The 24,841-nt window shown below is 39.5% G+C and overlaps 1 protein-coding gene across 1 annotated transcript in view; it reads left to right on the forward strand.

The window, feature by feature from the left end:
* Positions 1-368: 368 nt before the first annotated feature.
* Positions 369-24,841, forward strand: part of BRD10 (bromodomain containing 10) — a gene marked incomplete at its 5' end in the record, with an annotated part of 54,912 nt that continues 30,439 nt past the window's right edge. The window contains 3 exons of the mRNA XM_082497149.1: positions 369-949; positions 4,268-4,468; positions 8,355-9,790. Coding sequence (XP_082353275.1) covers positions 369-949; positions 4,268-4,468; positions 8,355-9,790 — 2,218 coding nt within the window. The remainder of the gene's footprint in view (positions 950-4,267; positions 4,469-8,354; positions 9,791-24,841) is intronic.

Consider the following 24,841-nt stretch of genomic DNA (forward strand, 5'->3'; position numbering starts at 1 on the left):
GGGGGGGGGACGAGGCCGGCGGGATGCGGGAGGAGGGATGCGCCGCTGCCCGCCGCCCGGGGCGGCCCCTGAGGGCGAGGGCGCGGTCCCCGGGCAGGCGGGGCCATACGGAGGCCCTGGCGCACCAGCGGGAGGCCAAGGGAGGCTGGCGCCGGGGAGAGGCGGGCCGAGCCGGCGGCCAGCCGCTGCCTTCTCCGCGGCAGCCGCGGCCCACCCCGCCTTCCCTCCCCCCCCTTTCCCCGCGGCTGGGGGCAGGGCTGAGGCCGTCGCGGGGGAGCGTGGCGAGGGACTGAATCGTGTCTCTGTGCATAGGTGAGCCCGACGTTGATTCGGCGGCTGGGCGAGGGGAGCGCGGCGGTCCCTAGCTGATGCTGAAGAGCCGGCCCGGGGCCGGCAGCCCCCCTGGAGCCGGCGAGGCCCTGTGCTTGCGCGGGGTGGGAGACATGGACTCAGCAGAGCCCACGGGCGGAGACTTGTCGGCCGATCAGCCCGCAGCTAGCCGCCTTCGGTGCGGGGAGGAGGAGCCGGACAAGGAGGGCGATGATGCGGGAGGGAAGAGCGGCGGCTGTTCCTGGGAGCAGAGCCTGAACCCCGAGCTGCAGCAGGCATACCGCATCTTGCGCGAGTTTCTCATGGAGAAGTACCGACCGCTGACAGCACCGTTTTTGAAGCCCCTCGCGGATCAGGCATCCGTCAGGGAAGAAGGAGCAGGCTCCCTCTCGGGTCGTAACAGCAGTCACTCCTTTCAGCAGTCGCCAGCTGGAATGTGGCTGTTGAAGATGGAAGAGAAATTTTCCAGTGGGCAGTACACAGGAATAGCAGATTTCGTGGGTGACTTCCGGCTAATGCTGGAGACATGTTACCGGCTGCATGGTGTAGATCACTGGCTCTCCAAACAGGCCCAGAAGCTGGAAATGATGCTGGAACAGAAACTAGCGCTGCTGTCCCGGTAGGTGTATAAAACTATAGGGGCCCTGCCAGATGCTGTTTACTTAAATTAGAATGGGAGGGTGTCTTTCTTCATCTAAAAGATACCGTTTGAATGTTTTATGTAAAAACCCACAATAAAACACACTTGAGTGGTTCCCGTTTGAATAGTTCCCATTCAAGTCCTTGAACTCTCAATACTTCCATGAATAGAACATTTCCTACTGGGAACTATCCAAATCTGAGTTCAAAATGCTTTGGAGATTCCAAACCCAAAAATACCAAAATGCAAAATAGGGTACAACATTTCCTGGCTAAGATTTTCCTTCTGAAAGAAGGCTTTTATGAACATGGGAGGCACACTTGTTTAGACAAGATGTCAAATGCTCCTTTCTTTATTTTATGCTGTCAAAAGCAAGTGAAACTACCCAAACTCTGTATAAATAACTGCTCTTTAAAATTGTGACTTTTACGGTCTGTGAAATTTTTACTGTCTTTAGAATAAGGAGGAATAAAATCTTCAGCCAAAGTACCTGCTTTGAAATGGGTCATCTAATGTCAGAATATTTTTTGATAACCATAAAATGAAAGGTAATACTTGGCGTATTATAGTCTTGACTGGCAAAATGGAAATTGTGATATGTTTAAATAGAAGTCCATGGCAGGAACTTGTTTATCAGCCAAAGCAGCTGAAGCATAGAAAGCTGTCAAGCTATACAGTGGAAATCCCAGCTTAAATCACAACTGAAATACGTCCTTTCTCATAAGTCTGACATAGGCTTGGTTTTGTCATATTCAGAAAACCATGGTGGCTTCTTACAGTGGAAGGTCCATCAGTCTTCTGAGCAGCATAGTATTTTTCATGTAAAAACCAAGAGGATTTTTTGGCAAAGGGTGAAGGTGAAGAAGGAACAGTATTAGGAAATGTGTAAAGCTGTGCATGTCTGTCAAACTTAAACTTGCTAGTGACACAGAGCATTAACTGCCAGCTCGTAAGAACAACCTTGCTTGTGTAGTAGGAACATTTGAGGAGCGTGGTGCCAAACTCAACTGAATAAGCCAGAGTTAATGTGTTCTGTGTTGGTGTAGCAATGTTGTATTTGAAACTGGTTTTGTTTAACAGCACTGTTGAGGCAGTTCAGGAGTAGAAGGGAAGGAGCTGAACCTAATGGGGCATAAACGTTGCTAGTTTGTTTGAGCAAAACTTGATTTACAAAAAAAAAAAAAAAATAATCAGAATTCCTGGCTTAAAAGAGTTACTGCTGGCAAATAAATAGATAACCGAATGCAGCTTGGAAGATTTGTGCCAAGTTCATTTCTGTATGTCGTGTGACTGCAACATCTCAACTGTATTGAATTGAAGGGCATTTTGTTGAAGGCTCTTTGACTTATATGACTATTCATTTGATGTGGTAGGACCCAAGAATGCTCAATGCCTTTTATTAGAAACTCTATAAGAAAGTGAAGTCAATTTATGTACTGTGTCATCAAATAGCAATATATGTATTTACTAAAAAAATTCAATTGCTGTTGTCATTCTTTCAGAAGTGCACAGTCTTTGTTCAAATAAATATTAAGAAATATTAAACGAGCTAAAAATAATCCTACCTCACTATATAATTAATCTCTTTTAGATTAATTCTTCAGAGATATATAAAGATTTTTTTCAGTTTGTCTGTGTACCTAGCTTGGTAAAAGTTTCTAACAACTGTATATAGAATGGATTATGGAATCTAGAAGTCTCAAAGTTATTTCACAATTCTTGCTCAGACAGATTTGTTTTAAGTGTTTGTTGTGGTTTGGGTTGGATTGGCCACTCAGGTGGAAAAGCAGATGCTCTCCCCTACCTCTCCAAAGACAGGCAGGAGAGAGAGAGAGAGATACTTATGAGTTTAGAAGGAACTAAACTACTTTAATGAAAATATTAATAATAAAATAAAAAAGGGAATAAAATAAAAAAGGGAATAAAATAAAAAAGGGAATAAAATAAAAAAGGGAATAAAATAAAAAAGGGAATAATGAAATATATACAAAACCGTATCAAGCTCCCAGGATGACAGTCATGTCACCAATTTGCACTGAGGAAGTCCCACACTGGACTGAGTGGTGGATGGGAACTGGATTCTGGATCTAGATTTAGGATTGGGATCAAAGGCAGATGAACAGACAGAGTTCTCCTCAGACGTCGGCCATTGAAGAAAGAGGCTGACCCTTTGATCCCTCAGCTTTTATACTGAGCATGAGGCAGATGGGGTGGAGTACCCTGTTGGTCAGTTTTGGGTCACCTGTCCTGTCCGCTCCTGACCACAGGTGTGACCCCTCTACGCTTTTCTGCTTCCGACCCTGCAATGGGGCAGATACCCAAGTTATCTGGCCTTGGGTGTCATAGCAAGAGTTTCTCTGCATACCATGCCTGGGCATCAGCTATAAACATAGGTGTTGCCACTCTGAAAGTGAGCAGTTTCTGCACAATATGCTGTTAATTTAGTAGTTAGAAGAGGTGTAGCTAAAAAGTGAAGTTACTGAACAGAAAATTGTTTCTGTTTTACCTCAAATCAGGTCAGTATTTAACAGGACTAATTTTATTAGTAAAATGAAATTCAAGAACTGCTTCTTGGAATAATCATTCTTTCTTCATTACAGAGCAGTATTTAGCTCAATGATCCCCATCAAGTGACTCAAGGGAAGTGATCAGTGTTGGTTGTATGATTCCCAGGTATTACAAACCGCAGAAAATTACCTTAGAATGGAGGCTGGATTTTTTTCCCCCACCCCTCAAATGTTTTCAGAGGTTGTGTGAGAGAGTGTTACTGCTCATACCAGTTTTGCTGGAGTACTTTGAAACACTGTAAGATGAGATGTAACTTTACAACCAAATTTGTCGTGTTTTGCTTTTCATCTTTCATAATTTTTGACAAAACTAAACTGTTTAATGCACACACACCCCATAACCCAAACTAACAAGTGCACTTTTTTTTTTCCCCACAGTATTTTTGGGTGTCTTCTGAAAATGATATTTTATCTCGGGTCTTGTGGAAATATTTTTTTTTTCGAAATATTTATGGATTAGTATAGGGAGTTCAATCTCCAAATAATATTTGGTTACTTGAGATAAATATCCACCATTTTTAAGAGATGTGAAAACAGAACTCATGTTAGCCTGTTGCTTTTAAGTTTAAAATTTCGTAAAGAAACTTTCAATGTGTAAAAAATGGCAGGTGAAAACTAACTGCTTTTTTTTCTGAGTAAATATGCTTGATCTATGGTTGGTAGTGTAGGCATTGAAGTGCTGTTGATAAGGGAAATTGTAATTGTGAATTGGCTTGCTTTTTTCTTATAGGCATTTAAGAGAGAAAACATCAATAGCTGTAACATCTAGAGGATGCTATGGGCTGGAAGATGAGAAAGGAACAGCATGCATTTCAACAAGACGTCGTTCCACACCTCGCAATTTAGTAGGCTTGTCAACAGGCATGTTTGAGTCTGTGATAGTTCAGGTTCTAAGGCAAGAGGAACACCTGAGAGCAAAAGAGGAAAAGAGGTAAGACGAAAAACTGTTTTGTTTTGGTTTTAAATAATTCCTAGTTCTCTACAGGGGCTAGCTCCTTAAGGCTTTTTTAGGTAAATAACTGTTGTGGTGCTCTTTGTCTTAAGTTCATGAATGAAGCTAAGAGTTGAATACAGTGCATCCACAAAGTAAGAATTAGGTTTTTATTTACACCTTCTTGAAAAATTGATACAGTCATATAAGCTTTAAAATAAATTAAGGCTGCTGTTATTTCAGGACTGTGAAACTTCTAATAGTAACTGAAAGCATCCACAGCAATTTCCTGTTAGCTTGTAGTTTATCATACCTTGAACTGTTTGCCATGCAACAATTAGATTAAAAACTACTATAGTGCTTAACTACAGTCTAATTATGTGATCTTGTCACTGCTCCCTCACTGATAGCCAGAAGCAAATTACCTCTGCCAGTGCCACTCCTGTTATCTCACTGATGTGGCATTTCAGTTTGTCAGTTAGGTAACAAATTTAGAATGTGTGTGTAATTAACTCTGTGGGGTTTTGTGGTTTTCATAAATTTAAGAGGTATATAATTCTAGGCAGTGTTTAACGTTGATTGTGATATGTTTCACTTTGAGGAAAATGAAGCTTATAAGCTCGTTTACTTTAATAGTAACTGTCTTGGTCTGCTGGCAGGTGTGCGTTTTCACTACTGAATTTAGATTTCACTCACTCTTATTTTTTTCTAATAAAAATGAAGTTTGCTGAACTTAAATTGCATTTATACCTGTTTAAAGCTTATACAAAATCTGCAAGGAAAATGTGAGTAAAAAATATGTGATTCTGAACAACAATGTACATCTTTTTTCAGGCCACAAAATGCTAATGGAGAATTCCTATTTGTTTTAATTTATCCCAGTATAATTCATGGTATAAACTATATTCGTAGGACTAAAGCGCTACTTTAGTGGATACCGGTTATTTTATTGATTATTATTATTGATTGTCTCACTTTGTCTTTCATCACAATTGTAAAAGAATGAGTGTCCAAATTTGTTGCTATAATAAAGGGTATTCTGTGTCAGAGTATAATTATGAATATGATGGTCAACTGAAATAAGTGGGTAAACTATTTAGGATTTTAATTTCTACTGTACTGAAATTTGCCTTCCTCCTGGTCTTGCTCTGCTGCTGCTTTTCCCCATAAAATTGCGTATAGTGTGGTAGCATACCTTGCTTGTGTGCTAGCAAATCAGTTATGTTTGGATAGGCAGCACCTGCTGTTCATCCAACTTGCAGATGAGTTATCAGGAACATAAAAAAGCACTCACTTTCAGGCCATCCAGCTAAGCACTCAGCATACATATACTTTTTAGCTAGTAAATATCTTAGTTTAGACTCTTTAGCTGCCTCACTAAGAGTGACATACTTCCAGACCCAGATAAGTAAGGCTGCAAATGCAAGTGCCTTTCTACAAAGCTTAGCCTAATACTTAAAGAAATAGCTTGTGGAAGTCCAAGTTAGTATCTAATCCTTTGCTTTGGATATTTAAATAGTCTTGTAAGGCACAGGCATCTTATGATGAGTAGAAAGAACTGCAGTAAACAAAATCTTTAAAATACTTTTAGTTTTTTTTTTCCAAAATCCTTGACATTGATTTTACAAGCTTGTTTTCAACTGCATATTTTGGAAGACTATCCTGAAGTGTGGTTTTTATCTTCTGTTTTGTAGTTCATGGAAATGCTATTCTAAATCCTTTTGTTATTTTTGTTACATAAGTATCCTTTGTAGAGAGTTCTCTTTTTCTTTCTTGTAGTTTATCCATTTCTTGCACAATCTATTTAATTTTTTTCTTTATCTAATGTTTTATGACCTCCCCCAAGCGATAGATTCATTATGGTAGACTCCACACGTGAAAACTGAGAAGATGTCTTTGCAAAGCTGACTTCACTATTTTGCAGCTAGTAGCTTCTGTACAGCAGCAAAAGCACTCTCCCCCAAGTATATATATAACAACATCTGATTTACTTTTCTTGTCAGTTTTTCCTTTTGTTCAATTGTTCTAATTACCAGAATTTTTAATTTACCTATGCAAGTAGTATCGTTGAATTTACTGGTTTGTTCACCTAGAATGGCAAATGGGATTTTGTTGTTAGACCATATTCGTTATGTGTTTAAATTAGTGCTGCAAAGTAGGGTTTTGTCTTTAGATCACATCCATTATATGGTTAAATTTATGTTGCATTGGGAGAGTGAAGCTGAGAATTTACTGACCTGTTTGCTTTTACATTTTAATTTTATGTTTTACATGAATCTGTCTTTCTGCATTTGATAGGTATATAAATAACAAGGATGCATGTATGTGGTATTAAAAATTTCTGCTCAAATTATGGTAACAAGTCACTTGAAATTTAATTTAATTGTATAGGATAAAGCATTCAGTGGAATCTTGCTGTATTATATGTCATTTTGCATACACAAAGGATGCAAATTTTAAGTTTGTGGTCATGGCATATTTCTCCTGCATTGATACTAAAATGTGGGTTAAGCTAGGTTTCTCACATTTTTTACATTATTGAGATATCTAGTTAATACTTAATGCTTCAAATAAACATTCTTCATGCTAGAAGCCACTGTTAGCTTCACATTGTCAAAAGAAAGATTTTAATATACCATTACTCTGAATTTGGAAAGCATTGATGTTTTGGGTGGATACATGGCATTTATTTGCTACTTCTATATGAAGAAATATAATTGAAGGTTAGCAGTCTGGAAATAAGGACATGTAAATTCCAGTAACAGGTCACCGTAGTGATATACGCAGGTGATTGTTTTTAGCAGTGGTCAGTGGTAGAAGCTTTAGAGAAAAAGATAAGCGAAGCTTTGGATGAGCTCTAGAAAAATTTTCCTGTAAGTACAGCTGTATCCTAATCCCATCTTTTGGAATCTGGTCATGCCTTGAGGCAAAAATGTCAGTTTACTATTACAACATTAAAGAAAAAATCCCTTCTGTTACTAGTAACCCTTGATATTCTCGTGATTCATGCAGATGTCCTCTTTTTCACTTTGGAACTAAATTAACATATCCTGTGTTCTAGAAAATTAGGTGGTAAGCTACGCATGATTGATCATTTGATCAAGTGGAAGATTTTCTTCCTCTTAAATTTGCCTTTAAATTTTATGATGAATTTACAAATAAACGTAGATAGAAGTTCCCAGTCTACCATATTAGTTTTGTATATTGCTGTCATGTTTCCTCTTGGTAGTGTTTTGTGTAAAGTCCCAGATTTTTCAGAAGTTTTTACAGGCCTCTGATTACTGATAATCTCTTTCTTTGAATACCCACTGTTTCTGCTCTATCCTTTTTTTAGATAGGGGGACGAGAACTGAATACAGTTTTTCAGGTGAGGGCAAACCATTTATTAATGTAATGACATTTTATTTCTGGTGTTATTTTCCATCACATTCTTCATGCATCCTGATATTTGTTTCCTTTTTGACCACCATTGCAAACCAACTAGTAACATGCCTATGGGTGGGAGGGAAAATGGCTTTTGTATGTAAATAAAGCACATAACAGGCATATGTACTTGTGTACTGAGGAACGGAGTTACGAGGTAGGTGACACAAGACACAGGGCAACTGTTTGAAAGCAAGACTTATCTGGAATTTTTTTTCAGAGATTTTTGTATGGGTAGTTTGTTGGAAATACTTAATCCTGCCAAAAAGAGATTGGGGAAGGGAATACATTTTTTTAAGAAAAGTGTAACCCAAAGTAAGACAAACAGAAGTAAAACTTCATGTATTGTGTTCTTTATTACTTCTAGATGAGTATGTTTGTCATGCTGTAGTTCTGATTTTTTTCTCCTCTGTTTCTTTTTGTTCACCTGGTATCTGAATTTTCGTGAACTTTCTTTTAATAGGCTGAGAGAGCAAGAAAGAAAAGAAGCAGAAGAAGCTAGTCAGAAAGAAATAGAAGAATGGGAAAAGTCACTTTTAGCTCAAGCAGCACCTACAAGGATGGAGACAATGTGGGAGATTCCAGCTATTGGTCATTTTCTTTGTTTAGCGCAACAGATCTTAAATTTACCTGAAATAGTATTCTATGAATTGGAACGTTGCCTTCTGATGCCTCAGTGTAATGCTTTTTTGTCTAAAATAATGACTTCTTTGTTAAGTCCTCCTCATCGCAGATCTACATTACATCGCAGGCCTACACTTTCTTACAGGACTTGGGAAGCAGCACTCAGACAGAAAGTACAACACTGGTATACCGTTGTAGGGCAGACTGACAATCCTAATAGTTCTGCAGAAAAACTTGGATTGTGTCCCCAGTTTTTCAAGGTCCTGGGAGAAGTTAGTCCCTTGGAGGAAAAACCATTTCACGAGCTCCCGTTCTACCAAAAAGTGTGGCTGCTAAAAGGTCTCTGTGATTTTGTGTATGAAACACAAAAGGATGTTCAGGATGCAGTGCTAGGTCAGCCTATCCACGAATGCAGAGAAGTAATTCTTGGTTATGACTACTTGGAAAATGCATATGTTCATTTTCCACAGTTCTGTGGTGCAGATGTTCGGATTTACAAACAAAAACCTTTTCAGGCTCCTGAATTCCCATCTCCTCCCATCAAAGTTAAAAAAGTGTCACGTATTAAATTGGAGAAAGTAAAACGTGAATGTATAAGCAAAAGCAATGGGGATGTCAATTCTGATGGTAGAGAAGAGCTGCTACATCATTCCAAGACAGAAATAGAGAGAAATATGGACTCCACTGTTACCTGTCCAGAAATAAAAACACATTTAGGTAGCTTTAGAATCACTGCAGAGGAGAAAAAGGTTAACTGTGAAATCAAAACCTCAAGAGTCTGTGACATCAAAAAAATGGGTCGCTGTAAAGAGAACTTGAGTAATTTGGTTAGTTCAGGAGAGATTGTTGGTATGGGTGGTCACCCTAGTTCAGGAGAAATAAGGACTGTGGAGAATGGACAAGGTTGTGCTGAAATGGCCAGAGTAAAAGCTGAAATCAGTCCATTCAAGGAGAACACACTGAATGCTTGCCAAATGCATGTCAATGGCACTCATAATGACAACCAAGACATAAATTACCACGAATTTGCTAAAGAAACAATGCTAGAGAATTCTCTGCGAAATCATAAGAAACTAAATAAGTTGCGGGCAAAAAAGAAGAAAAAGAAAAAAAAGAAGTTGAAGGATATTCTAAATGAAAATCTACAGAGAAAACTTGATGACTTGCAAAGAAAACGTGAGATTCATCTTCACCCATTCAAATCTTATAAATCTGAGATCCAGAACAAGTTGTTTATAATTAAAAAGAAAGCAAAACACAAGAAGCACAAGTCTGGTAAGTTGACATTTTTACTTGTAGTAAAAATTAGGAGGTTACTGATTTATTTTTTTTTCAATTGTTTTCATAGTGGATTAGTCTCCGTTTTATTTTATGAAACATGACAGCCTTATTACATTAGACTTTTCTGATGTTAATTTTAGTGTGAAATTTTCCCATTCAATAACACAAGCGTATAAAACAGGCTTATCTGCTGATTAAACCGTGATTCATTTGCAGAATGTGTCTTTAGAGAACATACTTCACTGGAAGATTTTGTTACAAAAAATATTTAGGAGAAGGAATCTGACTGACTGGTTAGCATCAGAGAGCGTAGCTTGAAGTTGTTTTACGCTGTCTTATGTCATAACAATTGCGGAAATATATCTTCTCTTTGTGATAGCATTACCTTCTCCAAATTACAAAGAAGCACAGAGTAATTACATGAGATCACAAATCTAAAATCATTCCTGCTGGAACTGTGCAGGCCTAGGTCACCAAACAGTACTGCGTTGACTGCGGGCTTGATCACATTTCTGCTCAGTCCAACAATTGAGGTGCAGAATTTATGCAGATGGCATTTTTATTACAGATGTGGGCAGCATCTATTTAAGTGTTTCAGGTAGGTGATACGGGATCCAGATTTTACTTAACTCAATGGAAAATTTTGAAACAATTTTAAAACAGTAAGCTTATGAAGCCCTTAAGTCAGTTCAAATTGTCAGGTAGTTGTGGTATTTTTGGTGTCATATGAAACACCATGAAGCTTGATCTGCTATCCTGTTGAGTCATACTAGATTTTAGCAGACTGCTTGAAACATTACATTTTTTGAAGCAACAGGCTTATTTTCAGAACAGTGTAGACCGACAGGTAAATACTGGATTTCAGATGAAAAGCAGAGCCAAACCCAAAAACCTCTGTAACAAAACACTCTTCACAGAATCACAGAATCACACAGAATCACAGAATTATCAGAGTTGGAAGGGACCTCTAGAGATCACCTAGTCCAACTCCCCTGCTAAAGCAGGATTGCCTAGAGCACATTACTCAGGACTGCATCCAGGCGGGTCTTGAAAATCTCCAGAGAAGGGGACTCCACAGCCTCCCTGGGCAGCCTGTTCCAGTGCTCTGTCACCCTCACCGTAAAGAACTGTTTCCGTGTATTTGAACGGAACTTCCTGTGTTCTAACTTGTGCCCATTGTCCCTCGTCCTGTTACTTGGAACCATTGAAAAGAGCCTGGCTCCATCCTCCTTCAGCCCACCCTTTAGATACTTGTACGCCATAATAAGGTCTCCCCTCAGCCTTCTCTTCTCCAGGCTAAAGAGTCCCAGCTCTCTCAGCCTTTCCTCATAAGGCAGATGCTCCAAGCCCTTAATCATCTTAGTTGCTCTTCGCTGGACTCGCTCCAGCAGTTCCCTGTCCCTCTTGAACTGGGGAGCCCAAAACTGGACACAGTATTCCAGTTGTGGCCTCACCAGTGCAGAGTAGAGGGGGAGAATGACCTCCCTCGACCTACTGGCCACACTCTTCCCTATGCAGCCCAGGATTCCATTGGCCTTTTTGGCGACAAGGGCACATTGCTGGGCCATGGATAATTTCCTGTCTACTAGGACCCCCAGATCCTTCTCCTCAGAGCTACTTCCCAGCAGGTCCACCCCTAACCTATACTGGTGCTTTACGTTCTTCCGCCCCAGGTGCAGGACCTTGCACTTGGTTTTGTTGAACCTCATTAGGTTCTTCTCTGCCCAGCTCTCCAGCCTGTCCAGGTCACGCTGGATGGCAGCACGGCCCTATGGGGTGTCAGCCACCCCACCCAGTTTGGTATCATCAGCGAACTTGCTGAGGATACACTCTGTCCCCTCATCCAGGTCATTAATGAATATATTAAACAAAATTGGACCAAGTATTGACCCCTGGGGGACACCACTGGTTACAGGCCTCCAGCTAGACTCTGTGCCGCTGATCACAACCCTCTGAGTTCTGTCCCACAGCCAGCTCTCAATCCATCTCGCTGTCCCCTCATCTAGCCCATACTTCCTCAGCTTCCTAATGAGGATGTTATGGGAGACAATGTCAAAAGCCTTGCTAAAGTCAAGGTAGATGACATCCACAACTCTCCCCTCATCCAGCCAACCAGATAGAAAGCTATCAGATTGGTCAAGCATGATTTACCCTTGGTAGATCCATGTTGACCACTTCCAATAACTTCCTGTTCCTCAACGTGTTTGGAGATGACATCCAGAATGAGTCGCTCCATTACCTTCCCAGGGACAGAGGTTAGACTAACTGGTCTGTAGTTCCCTGGGTCCTCCTTCTTGCCTTTTTTGAAGATCTGAGTGATGTCAGCCTTCCTCCAGTCCTCAGGCACCTCTCCTGTTCTCCATGACCGTTCAAAGACGACGGAGAGTGGTCTAGCAATAACATCCGCCAGCTCTCTCAGCACTCTCAGGTGCATCCCATCAGGGCCCATGGACTTGTGAATGTCCAGCTTGGCCAAGTGGTCTCTGACACGGTCCTCCTCAACTGAGGGAAAATCTTCCTCTCTCCAGACCTTGCCCTTTGCCTTCAGAGTGTGGGATTCATGAGGGACAGCTTTAGCAGTGAAGACCGGAGAAAAGAAGGCATTCAGTAACTCTGCCTTCTCTGCGTCCTCCACCACTAGGGCACCTGTCTTATTCACCAGTGGGCCTACATTTTCCCTAGTCTTCCTTTTTCTATTGATATACTCAAAGAATCTCTTCTTCTTGTCTTTAACTGCAGTGGCCAAGCTGAGTTCTGATTGAGCTTTGGCCCTTCTCATTTTCCCCCTACATAGCTTTGTTATATCTTGATAGTCCTCATAAGTTGCCGTCTTCTGAAGGGTAAGAGAATTCTGAGATCTGCTGCCAATGCATTTTAGCTAGAGATTGAGTGGAATTTAAAGCTAAGAAAACACGTAATGTTTAGATCCCAAATATTTTAGCAGAATTCCCAAAGAACTCTCTTACCATATAAATCACAAATTCCTCCCTCAAAAAAACATTTCAATGCCCACATCCAAACATAAATTTTAAGAGTTACAGTTGAAGTTCTTAAACGTAGTATTCAGCGAAAATAATGTATTTTGTATTCACTTTTGTGACTGTTAGCTCTCCAAATGTATTGCTGCTTTCTTTCTTCTTAAAACCAAACAACAAAAAAAATGAGTAATAACCCAAACTGCACATAAGGGCTCTTTAATTTAGGGAAGTGTTGGAAAAAAAATTGGGGACCAAGTGTCCTTTATTATTCTGTGAAAGTTTTTAAAGTAGGTCGCCATCTTCATTGTAACCCTCATTTTACAACACACGCTTAAAAATCTACTTTCTATGAATTAAGGACATAGAACATAGACCATGCTCATAGCACAGCATGTGTTATTTTTTAATAGATTATTGTTTTGAAAGTCAATCACTGTTAGCAAAACAGATTGGCAATATTTGAAAGTTGTTTTTGGAGTTAATTGATAGAGATGTTTACTGTAATAACTGTTTTTCTTATGTGTGTCATAAAAATAATAGAAGTTCAAAAAAGCTGCCTGTTTGCCTCCATCTTGACACTTGATATACTTAATAGCATGTTAGCAGATTTTTTTTTTCAGTTACAAATTATGTTTTGTTTTTAAAGATGAAAAGAGACAAATTTTGAAGTACTGTTAGAAGAACTGTAAATACTGGCATGTGAGTTTGAACTTTTTTTAAAGAAATGCATCATGAACAGCTATGACAGAAAGTTTGTATTTATAATAACAATATATTATTTAATATGATCTCAGAAAATGATCATATTTTTAATTTCTAATTTTTAGTCTGTAACATTAAAGAATTTTTGGTGTTCAGTAGATCCCAGACTAAATCTCACACTGTTAGTGGAAACTGTAGTGCTTACTGTAATACGTTTAATCATACTACCTAAATACAGGCAGTTCTTTCGGTTTGAAATTCCTATCTTTTAATTGACACAGTGGAAATTAAGCTCATTAGCAAAACTGAAATCAGGAGAGAACTTTCCTTCAGTCCGTTTCCTTTTTGTATCTTGCATATGGTGCATGGATGCTAAAGTGAAAACAGAAATCCCTGGCTTTCCATCATCCCTATTACCTTACATATATTGACCTGTGTAGCTATTATGTGATCTCCATTTCTTGCAATAAGTTTGTTTTATTTTCTGAAGTGCTAAAAAATGTTTGGCTTTTGTAATATCTTAATACCAAGGTCATCTAGTGCTGATCTGATACAGGATTATAATGGAGATTATTTATCCAGTTATCATCCTTTCTGCTTTATGCTGACTTTTATTGGAATGTATTTTAGGACCCAAATATGTTTCAGAAGCTTATTATAAAACAAGCTAGTATTCCATAGCACTAAAGACATGGGACTGAAATTAGTTGTTCTTTCAGTTTTAATTTGTGGTTTTATGTGACTGAATATTAAATTCAGCAGTAGAATGCCATGTACCTCTGGTTTTCCAATTCCATATTGTGTCATAAGGAGCTTAACATTATCAGAAGTAATTTAAAATAGAAAATAATTAGTGTATAGTTTTGTTAAGAGTATGTATCAGTGACTGCAGACTAGTACCAGATACCTTTAATCTTCTGAATTTAGGTTTTAATTATACCTATTTTCATCATCAGAGAGCACTGCACTTTCATTGTCAGTTTCATGGGAACATGGGTCAGTGCAAGTAGAAATCCAGAACAGAGTAACAAAGTTTTCTGTCACACATTCTATTGGTGTTAGCAATTTTTGCACATGGAGATGTTGTGCGTGTCTATTCAATGAGAAATGATGGAAATTCCTCTTCACTTTTACTGTTCCCATGTTTCTTAAATACTTGATCTACTCAATCTGATAGTCTAAATTATGCTCAGATAGTGTGTTTGTTTCCATTTAGGTTCAGGGCATAAAACATTCTTTTCCACCTGCAGGTTACAGGCATTGTCCTGGGCATGATATGAATGGTCCTATTTCTTTTGGCGCTCTCATGTCCTTTATCTCTTAATATGTTGAGGCATTGCCCTTTTTATTCTGATACTTCTTCATTGCAAATTTTGACCTTGCTGGAGAAAATTTTCAAAAAAACATCGCAGTATTATGAGAAAGAGCTTTTTTTCCTATGTTTGTTAAGTGTCCATTAGTCCTGTAGCTGTTAGGCTGAAATGGGTAGTATTGGATTGAATTCATGCCAATCCCTTAATTGTTCTGTAATGTTTCATAAAGTTTAAGCTTAAGTAGTATTTCTTAAAGCTCTTCTGAAATTTTATCTTCTTTTTAAAGATACCCTTACAATGTAGAACAGAGAAAGAGATTTGGTAAAACTTGTTCTCAATTTATAAAAACACTTGATATAAATCTGATTATAGCCATAATCACTCTTTAAAATGTGCTTTAAAAGTACAGGAGGTAGAAGAGAGCATCAGGAATGTAACAGTGAGTACCTTTCCTTATCTTTTAACAAGGTGATTTTTTTTCTGCTATTGGTTCTCTAAGGCATCTAAATGTAACTTTGAGTCACAGTTCAGGTTTATGTTGAGATGACTTGCACATTCCTGACCTGCTGTAGCAGTGGTACCCAAAATATGCTGTTCATTAATATAGACTGGTTGTACAGTTTTTTTTAGCTGAAAACTTCCCATAAGTATTGTGAACAAAACTTACTGGAGAACACAGCCATGTTGTGAGCATTGCCATAGTTATGAGGTTTTCTTACAAGTTATGAATAAATGATGTTAAATAAGATGTTACCACTTTATTGAATCTGTGTCTTTGAAACCAGGTGATGTTTATTACTGTGACTGTGTTCTGCGTCAATATTATTGACAGAGTAGTACTGAATATAATGGAAGACAGAATCAGAGTAGTTCTGTGAACAACTTGCACGCTACACATTCATTTTAAATGTTGTGTTATTACTGGAGTTAGATAAATGAGGTTATGAATCCTTGAATTAGACTGTGACAATGGTGATAGGCTTGTTGGATCTGGACTAAGACAGCTAAGCCGAAATAAATCGTGGGGTACAACAAAGATTGCAGTGCAAGGCACAGTACAAAAGCGTGAGAATTCTGTGATTGCATGCTTGAAACAGGGATTGGATGAAATTCAGAACATCTGTCTCAACATCCACTGAGAAAATAGGAGGGACCAGAAATAACCAAACTGCTTGAATGCTGCTTGAAATAACTGTGATGTGTGTGAAGCAGAGGTTTCTCTTTTATTCAAATTGGTATAGAAAACACCAATATAGCACACACCTTTAGAAGAACCTTGATGTAAATTCTATAGCCTGTGCTTGTGGTCTGAAAGATTCATAGCAGTCCACCTGTTTAAAGTCTATTTCACAGTATATTTTATTTCTTTAGAGAACCATTACTTTTTGTGTATGAAATCAAAGATTGCTTGAATGGGAAGAACTGAATTTAACAGCCTGGCAGCAGTTTTGTAGTCTCTGGTGTACTGTCCTTGGAAGTTTAATCTTTGCTTTTGTCTTCAGAGTTGTAAAACCTTTGTTGTAATGTTGTCTAGCCTCTAGGTCTGGGACAGCCTGTTAACCATATTGAAAACATCAAATGAGGTGTTCTTCCAAGTTGTAACAGTGTACTCCATGCATTAAGCTGCAGTGTCAGTATCTTCAGAAACTTGTACCACTGAGGTTTTATTTGGTTTACTGACATTCTTCTGTAAACCAGCATTATTAATGCACTTGTTCAGACCTGCTTTGCTGTTTTGACTATATAAAAGCATATGCTGTGTCAGTGTGGAAGCTTCAAAAGTCTGTAGTAATGCTTCATTGTCCAGATTATTGCACGTTATACTTTCTAAAAGAGGACCTGTTGGGAGCAAGATAGAAGATCAGGAGAATAAAGAGAAAACAAGACATGCACAGTAGTTGCCAAATCTTTGAAAGGCATGAAATGTGTCTTACAGATTGTGAACAGGAAAATTCAGGCCGTTTTTTCAATTTGAGAACAGTGGAGTTGCTGCTAAGATGTAATGAGAAAACAGGAATTCTTGCAGTTGGAGGGGGTTAGCGGCTTCATTTTATCATGGCAAATACTACTGAGTTAGTGTTTGATGTCAAAAACATCTGTTTCCCCATCTGGGGGAATGAAGCTCTGCTGCACATGTGGTAAAAATTGCATTTTTATTAAAAATTGTTATGAAAATCAATTTTTATTAAAAGTTGCTCTATGTTGTCACTTTATAATTTGAAGCACAGATTGACATTACTTTTGTTCTTCAGAAAACTCAAATATCATGGTTCATAATAAAAAGTTTTACTAGATCTGTAAAAAATGTTTCTGTTTTCAAGTCAAAATGGTTTATGTTATGATAACTTAAAAATGGGTTTTATTGTCTTTGCTGAAGTAATTAACAAATGTCAAGAACACTTCTGTGGCTTAGTGTTTGTCTAGATTTCTATGCCTTTAAAATAGGATTAGAAGAGATCTGAAATAACATTTATTTATTTATTCCCCCTTCTTCACCCTCAGATCTCAAGACCCAATTGCGATGGCTTCTCTTTCAGTTACATCTAATCTCCCTAGTGGGTTTTTTGGATGCTCATAACTAGTGTCCAGGCTGTAGATTTTATGTCACCTTGTTAATTGCCTGCACATCTATTCAGTGATAACATCTGTGGAATTTGTTTTGGCTTGAAAGGAAACCCTATGGCAGCCAGATATTTTCTGGACCTACTGAACTTAAATAACATCTAAGAATTTTCTCAGAGCTGGCTAAGGGGCTCTTGGCTAGTGAAATGTTGATTTCCAGTGAATTTTAGAACAGAAGTGTTCCAGCAGTGGTGTTATTTAAAAGGAATAAATGTGAAACATCTTTAGATCTGGATTTGGTTTTTACTTTCAGCAATGAGTTTGTTTAACAAATTACTTGATGACAATTATAAATATGTGGAAGGAAAATCAATAAAAACTATCTCTTAACTATCAGTTAAAAGTATAAAATAATCCAGTCTCTTGGAATTGAAATTAGAACAGATGACAACTCAAAAGTGTTAATTCAGGGAAGTCATCGTATCTTCCACTCCACCTATTGTGATCACCATTAATTTAGCATTAAAAATTAAAAAGCAATAATGTCAAAATTGTTCACCTTTGAATTGTTTTACTTAGTTAGTTAGGTTTAGTTTTGTTTCTTTATATAAAGTACTGTCTTTACTCTGGGACTGAGTCATACATGAAACCTGGAATATACTATTTCAAACAGCACAGATGCTTCAGTTCTTTCCAATACAATGTTCACTTACTTTGAAATCAGCTTTTCTCAGACTACCATTTGTTTCACATTCACTTTAATGCTTTCACTAACCTCTGCTATTGGCTTATACTAGTACTCACTATATGTGAGTACCACATCTCCCCCTTTTTTGTTTTTCAATTAAAAATGCCGAGTTTATCATCTTCTGCAGGGCCCTTTGCAGACAAGAGTATAAACACAGAACAATTAATGCTATAACAAAAATTACGATCAATATCATTAATCCTGTCTTAACAATTGCGGCTATTTATCCTGTAATTCCCCACCCAGATAACAAATCGTTCAACCAATTCCATTCATTGTCTACTTGCAATTTTCTGACCCCCTCCTTTAACATTTGAATGCTTTTATGCACAGATTCTGAATGACCTGACAGATTCATGCAACATACTTGTGAAAGACCGAAGTAACCTCTGGGCTATAGTCAGCCCACACAAAAAACAACTTCCTCGTACTTTCACTGCTGCAGCAAAAGTTGTTGCCAACATCTCCATGTTATGATAGTTAGAACCAATTCTTTGACATGCCTCAATCATTTGAACTATCGTCGGATTTTGTAATGAATGCAAAATACATTGACATTTATAATTAGCATTTTACACAACAAGCTGCATTAACAAAGATTCTTTTGCATCAGCATTCGCTACTTGCTTATCAAGCACTTCTTTCAATCTGTCGACAAACTGACTCTTGCGGCTCTTGTTTTATTTTTACATAAGATGTGACAGCTTTCCCATTATCAGGGACTTTCAGAAGGGCTTGATAAGCTAGTGTAGTTGTTTGCTGTAATAATTGCGGAGCCAAACGTGCTTGCAACTGGGGTGTATTTATAGGTGGCTCCCCCATTAATTGTGGCAAGGCCGCTCTGCACAAAAGATCCCCATCATCCTTCTCCAAATTTGCAAGGGCTGCCACTTGGCAAGCAGATTTCCACATTGACTCAAATAATACCATTTGCGTAGGAGTAAGTATTAAACATGTAATTTGCCATATATCATAGGGTGTTAAATCATTCCCCAAAAATATTGCTTGCAACAAACTCTGAGTATGTGGTGCACTTAACCCGTTTTGCATAACAGTCTCAAGTCTTTAATTACTTCATAAGGAAAAGGCGAGTGCTCATTAGGCTGATCTGTTCATCGTAAGATGGGACACGCTATTACATTTCCACATTCTGTATCTCCACTGTTTAGTGCCTTTTGCTTTATTTGCCTCCATTTTTCAACTGGATCATATTGAAAAGGGACATCTTCATTAAAGTCTGCTAACATAGTACCTTCCTCTGTGAAACTTGCAGTATTAGACTTCTTCATAGGTGATTCATAAAATCCTGGCAAATCAGAGTGAGGCTGTCGCTTAATTTTTGAAGCATCTGCGTTAGATTTTGTTGGATCAGGGCAATCTCTTAACTCCGAACTTTCCTTAACCACAAACTCAGTCTGAGATGCCCAATCTCCTGGGCTCTCGTGCAGTTAATGCTGTCTTAGCAGTTTCCGCTATGGAATGGTCTGATCTGATTTGTTTTAAAGTCTCAAACACTAGGTGCCACGAGGTTAACAGTTCTGCTGCTGCCTGATCTCCTTTTGATGCAGCATTGAATAACCTCTGCCCTGCTTCATGCCAGACAGGGACACTAAACACCGATTGTGCCTCCGCAGAACAACCATGAGTTTTAAGCCAAACTAAAAGCATTTGTAACACATGTTCTTCAAACTTAACTGCCCTCTTTCGAAACAAAGCCACCAAAATAGACACAATAGATTTTTCCTCTGTAGACATAGAGGAACCCATTGTTAGTTCTCAGCTGCTCACCTCACTTGTTGAGGAGATTGTTTTTGTCCAGACTTGTAGGCTGTCTCCTGGCTCCCCAGATTCCACCTTCTTCGTTCAGCTGAGTGTCGACGCGGCTGCTCTGTTCCGCAATAATCGCCCCTTTGAATCATGTCGCCCAGTGGCTCACCTACTACAGGTGTCTTCTTAAATATGATCCGGATCCGTCAACAGCTCTGCCCGCTGTCTTCAGCTTCACTGGGCTCCATCCCCATGTCGTCTTCTTCCTTAGCATCACATTGGGGTCACCATTTGTGGCGATTGACATGCACAGACTCCAATATGCAGGATCGAAATCAAAATCAGCTTTATTAAGCAAGCGTGCTCTTTATATACTTTTCTACCAAGGCCAGTAATTTTCTACTTTACTTGTTTACACCATCACGTACTCTAAAAGATCACATTCCCACCGAAAAGGGAATCTCTCTTCCTTGTGAGCAGCACCTCCTTATCTAGGGAGTAGCTTCACACAACTTCATCCTCTGCCAAAACAGTGCTGCAGCTGTTTATTCCTCCCTATTAGTTCTACCACGCTTAACCCTTTTTTTGCCTCAGTCCCCACAACTATACAGGTTTCTGCCCCCCTCATCCCTCAAGCACCAAACACTCTCTGGGTGGACAGGGCGGTATCCAATTTAATGTTACTTGTGTCTACTTAATGGTTTCTGGATTTTTTGACAGATGAGTAAGGGGTTGCTCAAGTAAGTTTACTGTGCTAAACCTGTATTTTACTGCACTGTCTTTTACTGCAGTTTGTATTCATCTTGCAGTGTTCATGTTTCAATTTAATATTCAAGTGGTTAGTTTCATCAGGTACAGTCAGGAAATGTGCAAATTGAGCTTTTGGGCTCTGATGCTACCAGCTCCAGGCATAGGTTGGTAGTGTGTTATTGCAGAGAAATATTACCTGAAATCAATAAAGAGTTTTGTTTTATATCCACAGATAACTGATTTATAGTTTAATTTAGGATAAAGTTAGTTGTAGTTTGCTTGAAGAATAAAGTGATTGTGTGTTTTCCCTTTATTCTCTGATAGACAATGAAAAAGACGTTATTTGTTTCACGGTCCTGATTCATCCACTGAACATGGCAGGACTCTTGCCTTAGGTGTCTGTAGTTCTCCCCTCCCCAATCTCAGCAATGGCTTAGCTCTCAGTCAGTATTGGAGGTGCTATAAAAAAAGAGCTGATCATCTCCTGCAGCAGGGCAGGGGAAAAGAGATGGTAGTTACAACTTCTATCCAAGGCTACTTCTATCTTCAACTATTTCATGATCATGATTTTCTTTGGTTTTCATGTTTTAGTTTGGGAAACTCTTAATTTGTTTTGATGGAGAATGTTTTTCTCATTTCATTCTTACATAGAATCATAGAATCATACAATGGTTTAGGTTGGAAGAGACCTTGAAGATTGTCGAGTTCCAACCCCACTGCTATGGGCAGGGACACTTCCCACTAGACCAGGTTGCTCAAAGACCCGTCCAGCCTGGCCTTGAACACCTCTGGGTGTGGGGCCTCCACAGCTTTCCTGGGCAACCTGTTCCGGTGCTGTGCCTTACCACCCTTAAAGTGAAAAATTTCTAATCTATCTAATCTAAACCTGCCCTCTTCCAGTTTGAAGCCATTCTCCCTCATCCTGTCACTACACGTGCTAGTAAAAAGTCCTTCCCCAGCTCTCCCATAGGCCCCGTTTAGGTACTGGAAGGCTGGAATAAGGTCTCCCTGGGGCCTTCTCTTCTCCAGGCTGAACAGCCCCAACTCTTTCAGCCTCTCATATGAGACGTGCTCCAGCCCTCTGATCATCTTCGTGGCCCTCCTCTGAACGCACTCCAGCAGGTCCATGTCCTTCTTATGTTGAGGGCTCTAGAGCTTGGACACAGTACTCCAGGTGGGGTCTCAGGGGAGTGGAGCAGAGAGGCAGAATCGCCTCCCTTGACCTGCTGGCCACACTTCTTCTGATGCAGCCCAGGATACCATTGGCCTTCTGGGCTGCGATCGCACATTGCTGGCTCATGTTGAGCTTCTCGTCAATCATCACCCCCAGGTCCTTCTCCTCAGGGCTGCTCTCCAGCCATTCCCCGACGAGCCTATATTTGTGCTTGGGATTGCCCTGACCCAGATGTAGGACCTTGCACTTGGCCTTGTTGGACTTCATGAGGTTGGCTTGGGCCCACCTCTCCAGCCTGTCCAGGTCCCTCTGGATGGCATCCTTCCCCTCCAGCATGTCTACCTCGCCAAACAGCTTGGTATTATTGGCAAACTTGCTGAGGATGCACTTGATCCCACTGTCCATGTCTCTGACAAAGATGTTGAACAGCACCAGTTCCAGTACTGATGCCTGAGGAACGCCACTCGTCAATGGTCTCCACTTGGACATTGAGCAGTTGACCGCAACTGTTTGATCGTGATCGTCCAGCCAGTTCTTTATCCACTGAGTGGTCCATCTCCCTAATCCACGTCTCTCGAGTTTAGAGACCAGGATATCATGTGGGACAGTGTCAAACACTTTGCACAATTCCAGGTAGATGATATCGGTTGCTCTTCCCTTGTCCACCAGTACTGTAACCCCATTGTAGAAGGCCACCAAATTTGTCAGGCATGACTTGTCCATGTTGGCTGCTACGAATCACCTCCTTATTTTCTATGTGCCTTAGCAGAGGTTCCAGGAGGATCTGCTCCATGATCTTGCCAGGCACAGAGGTGAGACTGACTTGCCTGTAGTTCCCTGGGTCTTCCTTATTTCCCTTTTTGAAAATGGGGGTTATGTTTCCCCTTTTCCAGTTGGCAGGAACCTCACCAGACTACCATGACTTCTCAAATATGATGAATAGTGGCTTAGCAACTTCATCTGCCAGTTCCCTCAGGACCCACGGATGAATCTCATCAGGTCCCATGGACTTGTTCACCTTCAGGTTCCTCAGATGGTCTCATACTTGATCTTCACTTACAGTGGGCAGTTCTTCATTTTCCCAATCCTTGCCTTTGCCTTCTGCATCATGGGTAGCATGCGACAGTAGTAGGGAGAAGTGTAAAGAAATTGATTGGACAAAAGCATTATCTGATTTATCTTCCTTCTGGCAGTGCAGTCCTGAGTTATTGATTCCTATGCATTTGTTACTAATATGTGTGTACTGTGGAAGCCAGTCTTTTAAAATAGTCACAGAGCCATGGAATAGCTGGTTGGAAGGTACATCTGTAGGTCACCTAGTCTGATTCCTTGTTTGAAGCAGGACTGTCACAAATACCAGATCAGATCAGCTGTGACTTGAAGACCTCTAAAGATGGAAATCTATTTATTGAGCCACTGTTCCCCCTTCCCAGTCCAAGAATTTTTGTACTGAAGCTACTGTATTATTTTGTCTATGTGTAGAACTCTCGTTAAGTGATTTATAAACTATGGCTAGTAAAATCTGGGGACCAGAGGTGGGAAGCAAGCAGAGTACATTGAATTGGAATAGGTGACGTGAAGAGATAATGCATATGAACTCCCTTATTAGAAATATTTTTTTTCTTCATTATTTCTTAGGTGTGTTTTTCTAACTCTGATTGCTTTCATTCAGCAATTAAATGTATTTGTACACTGAGTGTACTCTGAAAAGTACAGTGTGCTGTGATTCAAAATGTATCTAGCTGCTGTCAGAAACGTTACTGCATCTGCTGAAGTAAGTAATTTAATCCATTTGACCCAATTGGGTCTCTTTACTTAGGATTATGGGCAAAGGAGCTCTAGCAGACCTCAGGGGAGTGGTTTGAGAAGTTGCAACTCAAAGTCGGTGCCTGTTCAAACCCTCAGTGATTTTACCCTTCATACAGAATCTATGCCCACCTCAGCCTGGCAGTTGAAGCTAAGTGACAGCTCTGTGGTGTCATGGCTGAAGTGTTCACGTGGTTGTGCTACATGTGAAAGGGCCAGTAGAAGGTAGCTGGTGGTAGAGGCTGACATCCCTTACCACTGCTGCTGGTTTTGCTGAATGTGTCAGCTTGTGGTCAGAGAACCTAAACTAGCTGGTCTCCATAGATTTTTATTGTGGAAATCAACCTCAGTTAATTTATCCAAAGATTTTACAGCTTAAAGGTAAGTGAATTGGAGTATTTTTAGGTACTAAAGTCAGTTTGGAAGCTGAACATAGGTGCAGCTGCATTGTCTCAGCAGTACTAAATAGAGGGTTTCCTTTCACATCTTTGGTGGTTTTTCTTTTCCTTGAAAGGCTGTTAAAGAAAAAACTAGGAAGCGAGAAATACTATTATTTTTTTTTGAAAACCAAAGATTAATTAGTTAATAAACTCTTTTTAAAAGACAGAGGTTGTCAGTACTATATCTATAACTTTTTTTTTTATTTCAGTTTGATATAGCAATGTTATTAAGGTAGAAGATGAGTTTGCCAAAGTTAGTTTGCTGTATATATTAATTCTCTCCCATTGTGCAAATATCTGTCGTGTTTCCTTATTTTTTGGTATGTAATACATGCCTACACCGTGAGACATCTGGTGTGTATAATCACAAAGTGAGAAAGAGACTGTGGTGCTGCTCTATACTGATATATTCTTAGTTGATGGCAGATGTCAGCCTGGGAATTGTGTTAAGTCTTACAGTACATATATTCTAGTAGGTAGACTATGTGATAACCCATATGTCATACTGTATTTTCAAAGACTTTTTTTGCTTGATTCAGTTTACACAGAAGGTAAGGCTCACTTTCCTTGTGCTTCTAGTCAGTCGGTTTTTTTTTAATTCTTGTTCTGCCTTTTATCCCATACTTTCCCTACAGCATGCTTTTCAGATGCTGCTGCGAAGGAAGAAATACTTACTTTATTTTTTTTGGTAATTAACTGTAATTCTTCCTAGCAATTTTCCCCACTTTTTCAGCAGGAAATATTGGGGAAAAGAAAGTATATTTCTGTTAACTCTTTCTTTTTTGAAGTACACTGCATCATAGAG

The sequence above is a fragment of the Vanellus vanellus genome (assembly GCF_965231255.1).
Source record: "Vanellus vanellus genome assembly, chromosome: Z".
In the NCBI taxonomy this organism is placed as follows: Eukaryota; Metazoa; Chordata; class Aves; order Charadriiformes; family Charadriidae; genus Vanellus; species Vanellus vanellus.